The 10,866-nt window shown below is 39.7% G+C and overlaps 1 protein-coding gene across 1 annotated transcript; it reads right to left on the reverse strand.

Annotated features, from left to right (window-relative positions):
* Window positions 1-411: 411 nt before the first annotated feature.
* On the reverse strand, window positions 412-10,299 carry ccdc138 (coiled-coil domain containing 138; the record flags this gene model as incomplete). Its single annotated transcript, XM_083908473.1, has 13 exons — window positions 10,241-10,299; window positions 10,016-10,158; window positions 9,509-9,672; window positions 9,251-9,388; window positions 8,960-9,079; window positions 8,499-8,576; window positions 8,228-8,335; window positions 7,767-7,922; window positions 7,399-7,515; window positions 5,817-6,021; window positions 4,260-4,433; window positions 1,582-1,720; window positions 412-538 (listed from the first exon to the last, which is right to left on the reverse strand). Exons 3-13 carry the CDS (start codon window positions 9,533-9,535, stop codon window positions 412-414), a joined length of 1,389 nt encoding a protein of 462 aa, XP_083764599.1. The 5' UTR covers window positions 9,536-9,672; window positions 10,016-10,158; window positions 10,241-10,299.
* Between the last annotated feature and the right edge of the window lie 567 nt (window positions 10,300-10,866).

Raw genomic sequence — 10,866 nt, forward strand, 5'->3', positions numbered from 1 at the left:
AAAAAGCTCTGCAGTCACAGCCTGTCGTTCTCGGAGCACATGAGACACCCATTAAGTCCCCTGGCAAGCATGACACTCATTTTCTCAGGGTCCTTCATCGTAGAAAAAGCCAAAACATCCCATTAGCACAGTGGAACACACAAAAACAGAGGGGTCGGAAAGTGCAAAACATAAACAATATTAACAAAGCACTTCTGACATAAAAAAGAACTTCAAAAACACATCGCAATACAAATAAAGAAAGCGGGTCTGCATGTGTTGCTTGAGGTAGAAAATGATGGAGAACTTAAGTGCTACACGGTGGGAAATACAGTCTGTACAGATAGAGCAGAAATCTGACCTTTTTAGAAAGACTCTGAAGAATCCAGCGGGAGGAACAGAACGTTTCTGCATGTGTGTCTGTGTACATGTTTATTTCAGGTTGTGGAGAATGGAGCAGAGGTTGAGGCAGAGGAAAGTATGTTTGTGACTGGTTTTGTGATAAAGCTCTTGTATCTGCAGGTGGAGAGAGGACACCTCAATCAGATGGCGGTTCTCCCTGCAGAAAATGAGATGAAAATCAAACAATCACTCAGTCTAAAGATAATTAAATAAACTAAGGTTACATTTGACTAGAGAATTAACATTTTAGTGACAAATATAATCATATGTATTACTACTAGTTAAAAGTATGCTGAGTATGTAATAAGTGTTACTTTGTGTCCCCAAGCACAATAATTCCTTTATATAGTAGAAGTCTACATTTCTCACGTGACATTAAACATCCCACTGAACTGACAAATATTACATGGACAAAAATGTATTGCTCAGGTTGCTAAACTACATCACATAACATGTGAAATGTGGCAAACGTAACACAAACAACAACACACCAAAATACTTTATAGACTGAAAGCCTCTACTAACAGGATATTAAGACAAAACCCTGATAGCTTTCCCTCATTGAAGTTCCCACATCGTGCACCGAGCTAAAATAATGACTTGCCTTGCATTCGAAGTGTTACTTCCTTTCACAGCAGATTTCTTTCCACATGTTCTGCAGGCGAGGTGACCATCTTTGATCAGGTTTCCTTCCCTCAGCACGCTTGTAAAACCAAATTATGACCACACGTCGGACTTCATCCTCTAGAAAATCTCCAGAGTGCTGAACCTGGCCTTTGCCATGTTTTTTTTTTAATGATGTGAATTATACAAACCCATGTTGGACTTGTGCCTGGGAGATTGGTCGATGTTGTGCAGTGGTTACCGTTAGGGATTTCAAGCACGGTAATCAAACACACTTTAAATGATGATTATGTATGAGGTAGGAGTCAGAGTAATAGGCCACTGTGCAATTTTAGTGCAATCAGGTCAACCTCAGATGAATTATTCTACCTTTCCAGGCATCAAGCTACATTGTGCAAGAACTAAAATTGTTTTGTTGCTTCTTTTTAGGTATCAATAGTAAGGTTAAGTAAGTTTATTAATGTTAGTACAAGTACACAAGCATATCTTTGTATGCTGCACTGTATGTCAATATGGAACCAATGATCAGCACACACAGATCAGTGGTATTGACAGTGTGCTGATCACTGTGCATACCTGTTCCTGGAGAGCTTCTGCAAAAGGATAGTGAGCTTTTCAAGAGATGGGAGCTCCCAGCGAAGATGATTTATGAGCTGGGTGGCTGTTCGGAAAAACTCCTCACTGCTACATGCCTTCAGGAAGGAATTTAGGTAGCCTAGAAGCATGCAAACGGAGCAAAGAAAGCACAATTTTGTCCAAACAATTTCGTTGATGAACACCACATTTTTTAGTCAATATTAAAACTGCAGAGATGGTAATGATCAACTTCTTTCTTGTCATACTTTTGGAAATTTGCATAAAAATGTCAAATACATGGACACACAAACAAACCATGAAAACACTTTAAACATCAAACCGAGCAAGACAAGGACACAGATGCCGGTCAGAAGGAGTCTGTGATGATTATATTTGGAAGAGCGACCATATTGTCACTGTTAACTCTGACCTTTTCTTCATCAAACAAAAACCTCACACACAGGGAGATGAAAAGGAGAGGACATGAGCATTGGTCCACACAGGGAAGTGGCACATTTCTTCAATTAATAAAAGCAAATGTCAACTTTTGAAAGCCTAAAATTACTCAGTTCCTAGTAAACAAACATTTGTTTCTACTTAAGACACATTCCTGCTCTTTCAAAAAAGCAGCACTTCACTGTCTTCAACTACACATGTGGATGAAGGAATACAATCTGAGGGACTTTTTTTTATTTTGCTTGGTACTGCGGTTGTGCTGGTATCAAATCACAGATGAATGGATATGGAAAAAAAGGATCATGTGTTGATAAGAAAGTACAACAGGATCTGATAAAAACGAGGAGCTGGACAAAACAAAACTGCTCGACTATGTATCTGTAACTAAATAAAATCCTTTATATTAGTGGTTAAGTGCTGCATCGAGTAATTTTGCTCAGATTAAGTGATGATTTTGCTAATAAAATAAATATTTTTTTTTAAAAGTTGTGACATTTTTGCAATGCTTATAATCGGCTTATATTCAAATGCAAAAAAAAGAGAAAACCCGGTAAATCCCCATGCATAATTTGATGAATTTAATATTTATTTTCTTCCAAAGCCTGAATGTTTTATATCCTTTATATCATTTTAGAATCAGGAGCATGGCAAGCTCAAGTCTTCTGATCTTCATTATCTGTGCAAAATTTTGCTAACATAATTGTACACAGAATCCTTGTGCATTTTCTTCTGAACAACATATTGTAGGTGATCAAGGAGCAACCAAAACACTATGAAAACTTAGGAAAAACCTTGACAGAAAGTAGATTCACATGTGTCCATGAATCTGATGTATGCAGTTTTTAAGTTAATGTATTTTTACTTGATGTTTACCAGACATCAGTCAACACGTTTAGTGTGTGTGCGTGTGTAAGTGGCATTTCGTGCCAATTATGAAATGTGTTACAAGTATGTGGCTGAACTTTATACAAGCCATCAAGTTGTCATAGCATGACCTCAGACATCCTGTCTGTATGTGTTCTTTGTGTAAAACTGGACCTTTTTTTTCATTTTGTTATATTGCCGATATTCAGGTGTAAGCCTTTTGCCCCCACATCGTCACACCGTTAACGTCTCCCCCTCATTACTGCTTATAATTAGAAAGTCTTCAGACACTGAAATCTCACAACTGCATACACACATACTGTAGAGCTCTGGCCTCAGTTGCCTCTGGCATTATGGCTCTGCTGTTTATGAGCACATAGCAGTCGTAAATGATATGGTTCATAACCCTGTCAAACCTGCTGGTCACTTCAACTGTTCCAACTCAGTCAAAACTCGTCTTTCTTTAAAATGGGCCAAAAGGTGGTGGAAGTGTGTGTTTAGACACCATTAGCATGTGGTTTTGCAGCAAAATGGACATTAAGAGATCCTTCAAGATGGGCTGGTTTTAATCAAAGTAAATAGTGACGGTTAAGACAGTCTATTAATCCGAGTGATTACAGAAGCTTTCAAAGCTACATCCACCACAACTGATTTTTCAGACAAAGCCAACTTTAAGGTCACAGGTATGGTGCTATTGAAGCATGAACTGACAAGGGAAATGCCAGAGTCTGACTACCACATTGACTTTTACAGTGTGATTGTACTTGTGATCTGTGAATAAAATCTTATTTGACAGGTGAAACAAAAAAAAAAAAAGTGTATTTGTGTGGGTGTAGTGGTTTGCACGCATGCCTTTGCAGCAAGAAGACCGGGGTTCCTAACCCGGACAGAACAAGAGCCTTCTTGCGTGGAGTTTGCACAGATCAACAACATATCTGTGGGGAGCCTGGACGCCAAACATAATCATTTGTGTTCTGATGCAATAAACAGTCGAACGCGACTTGTCTGATTGAAATCTATAAATGATGCTAGACTTTGCACAGCAGCCATTTTGGCAAGCTTTAGCAGACAAAGCACAGGTTTTACTTATTACACCAACAATGACTGTTCAGTTCATGTAAGTCAGGACAGTGTCACAGCGAGCCATTATGCGCTCAGCAACTGCGAAAGTTAAACAGAACTCAGTCATCAGAAAATCCATTATTTACAACTGTGATTTTCCTATCACAACCTGTCAGAATACAGCTGCGCAAAGGGGCCATTTAATTATTTAAACATTAACTTGAACATTTATTCAGCCGTAGGATTTTTCATCCAATAACTCAAAGGTTGTGAGTAGCCATCCGAAATATACTTACGGGACTGTTCTGTTAGCTGCATCAGGACGTCTATGGGTGTGTGGAAGCCTGCACGGCCAGACCGTAGCACCGTCAGCAGCACACACACTCCTTCATAATAGATAAACTGGCCTTTGCTCTCCTCTGACATCAGCTCAGTTTGAAGGCTGTCCAGAGCCTTGGCCAGCACGTCAGCTTGAGACAAGACAGAGAGGCATGTATGAATATAGTGATACTTGATTGTGCTTTTACTGTTTAATAACTTTTAAATGAAGGGAGTTAGGAAGAAAAACTTTGTGACAGCTCACCTTTGTTCTATACAGGACTGTTTTCATTTTGTGTTGTACCTGTTTAGCAACAGGAAATAATTTGCCCACCTAAGCTTTCCCATCTTAACCCAACATTATACAGTTCTTTGGTTTAAAGCCTGCCATTCTTCTACAGTCCACTTTTGAAGTCCAAAATCCATCATGCATGTTGAGTTCAAAGATCTGATGTGTGATCAATGCACATTTCTGAAAATGTTCAATTTATATAACTTGACAGTGGGGATAATAGCTTTCTTTTGGTTGTTTTGGACCGAGCTGGGCTTTCTTCATCTTAGAACCGTATTTATAATGTGTAAAGCACATAAGAGAGATAAGAAACCTCTCACTATTCTGACTAATTTGGGTCTATATCAATACAGACAAGGGGGAAAGCAGACCTGGTAGGCAGATGGGACAGAAAAATAGACTTCAGAGAAAAGACAGCAGATGGAAGGTCAGGTTAGAGGGGAGTTTATGTCAGGATGTATTTTCAAAATGAGCTTCTGATTGGAGCTGATGGGGATGTTTCTCTGTTCTTTTTCCCAAGCTGCAAATGCTCCTGATGCATTTCCTCTTGTTATCAGTGTAATTACTAGTGTTGCCTTTGCTGGTTTATGTAGCTCCACTGCTTATTTTGCTATGTTTGCGAACCAAAATACTGAAGAAGTGAAAAATGTTTACACTACAAATGTACCTCACTAATGGCAGACGACATAAAAACAAGCACACCTTCACCTTGTCCACTTTTTTCTCAAATATTTCATCATCCGAGGAACAAGAGTGGGAGATCACAAACACACACATATGATATGTGTTCTGTAAAACGACACATGACGATTGAACAATTACATTATAAACAAAGCCTGCAGCCTATTAATTCTTTTTTGGACACTACAAATTCAAATTTTAACATATGTATTGATTATCCATTCTTTGCTGTTTCATTACTCTACACCAGGGTTTCTCACTCCTGGTCCTGGGGAGCCACTGTCCTGCATGTTTTAGGTGTTTTCCCTGCCCCAACACACCAGATTCAAATAAATTAGTCATTATCAGGCTTCAGCAGGACTTACTGACGAGCTGACCATTTGAATCAGGTGTGTTTGAGCAGGGAAATATCTAAAACACGCAGGACAGTGGCTCGCCAGGACCAGGAGTGAGAAACCCTGCTCTACACCAACAATCTTTCTTGAATCCACAATTTAAAAACCCATTTGTACTTCCAAAACATAATGCCAAACATTCAATACAGTGTGTCAAGTAATAATACCTTGTGTGACAGTGCGGAGGATAATGAGGATGGAAAGAATGCAGGTATGAGGGCAGGGGCTGCGGTAAAGAGGCCGGGTCTTGAGGGGTCCAGCTGTCTCACTGTGGGACAGGTATGGATCTTCAGAGTGTCGCGATGTTGACTGGCCTGCTGGTTTTGACACTTCTTCTCCGATCCATTGCAGTGCGGCAGAAAGAGCCCCATTCTGTGCAAAATACACACATAAATGTACACATTTACAACTGTGGAAAAAAATAAAAATTAACAGGTATGATCAATCAGCATTGGCAATAAACGATCGGTCGGACAAGGAGCCAGCACTCGTCTTTTCAAACTCACAACACTGCTCTCTGTCAGCTATCCCCTCAGACTTCACAGAACATCTTCCTTCCTCCATTTATGTATTTTAGACCAAATATTGGTAGGTTTTTGTCTTTAAAGTGAACCCACATTGCAACAATAAGGGAGCATGTGATTCCAGTTACACATAAAGCATGTCACTGAGCAGAAATGACATGACTGACAAACAAACACAGCGGGGCTAAGCTCCCTGGAGCAGTGCTGGTGAGGAGGTCGGCAGCTTAGAAGCTGCGGGGAGAGAAAAGTGGCTCAGTGCAGTGAAGTGAAGCCTGGAGCATCGCCCGTAGCGGGAATTGAGAGTTTAGACAATGATCCGAAGGTAAGGGTTATGGGCTGAATGCTCGCATGTGGTGTTCTAAATAAAATGAAGATTTCTGCAAATTATGAAGTCAATAATGTGGTTATGGGTATCGGAACAAGACTGTCTAATCACGGTCTCTGCTTCAGCCAGCGGTGGCTGATGCATTGCATCTGTTATAGGTCTGTTCTACTGTTCTACTCTATAATACAGCCATGTGGCTGTATTATAGAGTAGAATACAAATCCTTATCAAAAGCCGTAACGCCGGAACAGCCGGTTCTCATGTAGTCTCTGTTCAAAACACAGAGACAAGCAGGGGACTTCGGGTTATCCACGCTTCTCAACTGGACCCATGATGGGACTCGACAGGACCACCAAACAACGATAAATTGAATCCCCCGCTTAAAGTGGATGTGCGCTTCTCTGTGTGCTGAGGGAAATTTCTGTATTTCTGTGGGACGACGATGCGAAAGTGATCCAGCAGCTTCTGCAGGTCAAAGAATTAACACCATTTTAAACCGATTCTTCTCTTGATTGAAACTCCATTTAGCAAATGCAGAAGAACAAAAGTTTGCTTTTTAGATGGATAATGAAACCGAACAGAATATCTCACTTGAAGATCCCATTATGTAGTTAACATATAGGTAACTGTCTTCTTCAGGATGCTATTAGCTATGTGTCTTTTTCATAGTGGCTACGTATTAGGGCTGTTATGTGTTTAATTTCAATGTTGTTTTAATTTGACGTAACGCTATGTATATAGTGGTGGCCAGGATTTTGTCCCTGCATGTATGCATACATTGTCAATAAATACTTACGAAAGGGTCTCATGAAATTATATAGAAAGGTGGATAGACATTTAATGTATTCTGTCAGTAGTTGCAACAGCCTTCTTTAGCAACAGAAATAATCATGTCTTTACTTGTGTGCCATGGTCCATGTGTCTCAAAGCCCAATGGATAAGGCGGAGAAGGCTGAGGAGGAGATCCGGTTCTGACTCATGAGTGTGATGAAGCTCATCTGCTAATAACGGCAGCACCTAAGGCAAAAAAGATAACTTAATACTATAATTAAGTCATATTGTCATGACTACAATATATTTTTTTTTGTGGTCATGACAGCATACAGCAATGTTGGTGGAGAGCAGGGTTTCTCACTGCTGGTTCTGGGGAGCCACTGTCCTGCATGTTTTAAGTGTTTCCCTGCTTCCCTACAGGACAGTGGCTCCCCAGGATCAGGAGTGAGAAACCATGGTGTTTGATCAGTGTAAAGCTGAAACAAAGGCGCCACCTTGAGGCATCTTTCGTTGAGCACAACCTCCGGTGGCAGACACTGGCCGGCTACACCTCTCTTCTCATTTCCTTCAACTGATGAGAATGTCTGTCCATCGAGTACCCAGTCCAGTAAAAGGGCCAGGAGCTTTAATGAGGTGCGACTGGAGCTGCTCTAAAAGGAGGAGGGTGAAATATATCATTAAAATCAATATTGCTAAATCTGCCATCTGCAATCTTCTTTATCACAAACAATCAAATATAGCCACATTAAGATTATGACACAGCTGCATAATTCAAACTTTGTCGATTTACAGTCAAGCTAAGAAATATTAGAAGTCTTTGATCAAGTGGGGATCCTAACTGGCTAAAAGTTAGTGAGCAGTGTCCAGTCTGAGGTCTTATTACCTGTGCCAATAATGTGCTTTTTTATTTAAATAAACACAGCAACAAGAGAGAATGAGAGAGCGAGACCAACACCTTGCAGAAGGGTTTTCCAGAGGCAGCACTTTGTTCCTTTTTTGATGGTTTAATATTCCCCACATCTCTCTGACAGGCTCTTGGTGCTATGCTGTGTTCGTATTTCCTCTGAAAAATAATGAAATCAATTAATAAATGTATGAAGAATATCTGTTTTAAACTTCAACAAAGAATATGTATGTCAGGGAGTATGTGTTGAAACTTGTTGAAATGTAGATTTTTGATAAGGTGTGAGTCAAATAAACTGCAGTTTGGTAAAACATTACATTACCTGCAGGTTCTCAAGTCGAGCCTGTACCCTCTTGGACTGGCTCTCCAACTTCTTATTCTGTTCACTGTTCTCAGTCAACTACACATTTAGAAAACAGTGAATGTCAACTTTCTATACAAGACCAGTGGATATAAAATCAATTCAAATCAGTTTGGGGACTTTCATTTTGAAGACTTTCATTAAATCTTAACAAAAATAATTTTTAGGACAACATTAAACTACGACTTAACTCAGTGAGGCCTAGATCAATGTGTTATTATTACTATTATAATTGTTATGTTGTAAAAAAATATCCAATCTCCATTAATAATAAATAAATCCAAATAAGAGGGTTATCTTGTATTGCCCTCTAGTGGTCCAAGTTAGTAATTGCTCTTGAAAACACTAATACATAATTTGAGATTTTACTTTTATTTATTTAAAAGTAGTCATCAACACAATAAGTGAATGTAAACACTCACCTGTTTCTTCATGTTGTCATTCAAATTCTTAATGGTGTCAAAGCTGGATTTGAGCCTCCTGTTCTCTTTGCTCTTTTGTCGAAGAAGATCCTGCAGCTGACAAAGCTCCTGTTGGTGTTTCTAATGACACGAGGCTAGATTAGTCCCTAAAATCAAAATGTCTACAATCAAGAGTAGAGGCAAGTGTAATTTATACCTAAAACTTCCTACAAGAACATGTTGAAGGAAAGGGAAGAACTTTCATAAACTTTATTAGGGTGAATGTAACCAGGTTAAGTGTATGTGTCTGACCTCCTCTATAGCCAGTATGCGAGTATGGAGAATCTCTTCCAACCCAGACAGCCTCTTAAATGCTTTCTCCTGTTGTTTCAGCCTCCTTTCTCGTTCATGCAGCTCCCTCTCCCACTGTTGCTGGCTTTGTCGTTCTGTCTGTACAGACACACACAGACTTATTCTCGTATAATTTGTAATGTAATATAACACACCCTCTGTAACCAAACTAATCTCTGAGTCTGAAATACAAAATGACTCATTACTATGTACTCTCACCTTTAGCTGTTCATAGATGATCATCATTTCCTGGTAAACCTTGACAAGTACTGAGGATGAAGAGCAGCATGAGTCAGGGAATTGGTGAGTATTCTGTATCTCTCTGTCTGCCTCAGTACCAGGGGATCCAGGGCTATTATCCAGACAGGAGGGCAGGGTCACATCTAGTCAAGCAGAAGAACAGTACAAATATGACTAATTATCTTCTGCATTCACAGCAGTGGCCGTGAATAAAAGCAGAGGATTCTAAGTACAGTTCAAACTTTATAATTATCTTCTGCAATTTACAACAGAGGCTGTGAATAAAAGTCAGAGATCAGAGCAATAACATGAAAATAAGAATATAAAGTGCAAAATCTATTCCGTAAGACTTTAATATATTACACTCTTATAAAGATTTTAAAATACAATTTTCCCTCAGGAAATTATGGCTGGAGCTGCTACTTTAGGTTTTATTTAAAGATGGCCAATGATTGATTTCATCGTAGTGCAGAGATGAAAAATCACAGTGACCATAATCTTGCTCTGACACACTTGAGTCGCACTCACCTGTCTCTGTAAACGGCACCTGGGAGTCCTGAAGTGGAGCAACTGTGAAGTCTCCTCTCAGTTCGTCCTTACTGCCATGCAGACCATGATCAACACTAAACCTGGTACGTTACAAAGTAAATATATTACTAATCACTAACATGTAAAAGTGTATGTGTAGCAGAGAGAATTACACACACTTACTGTTTGGGGTGGGCAGTAACTGCTTTCAAGAGCTCATTTAAAGCTTTGCTGAAGCATTTCAATTCTCTCCTTGGTCGCCTTGATGTGTGGGCCAAAATGAGTCTGTGTTCTGCTTCTAAAACAGTGAACATCATACAATGTTAGACACAATGGCCTGGTTGCATGTCACTTAAAACTGCTCCAGTTTGTTAATATAAGATGGCGTCAACATCTACATGAACCTGAAAATAAGCACGGAAACAAGTAAGGAAAAGTGTGATGCTTTCAGAGTTAAGGGTTTACAAATATGAATGAATGTGGATAATGATGTCAATCAATCGCCCTGCGAGGGCTCGCGTGCGGTAAACCTACCTCCGTCCACTCCTGAGGGACTGTCTTCTGAACATGGTAACTACAACAAAAACAAGACATCAATGCAGCAATGAAGGGTGTATACTGTATATAGTGTTTGATACTTTTTTCATACAGCGAGCTGGAGGTAATCCCAGCTGACACAGGGCAAAAGCCAGCCTGGACAGCTTGCCAGTCCATTGCAGGGTCAACACACAGAGATGAACAACCATTTACTCTCAGAGCCATAAAATGTCAGAAAACGTTGAAAAATGTTTCACAAACTTTGAAATAAT

This window comes from Microchirus variegatus (assembly GCF_963457635.1).
Source record: "Microchirus variegatus genome assembly, chromosome: 22".
NCBI lineage: Eukaryota > Metazoa > Chordata > Actinopteri > Pleuronectiformes > Soleidae > Microchirus > Microchirus variegatus.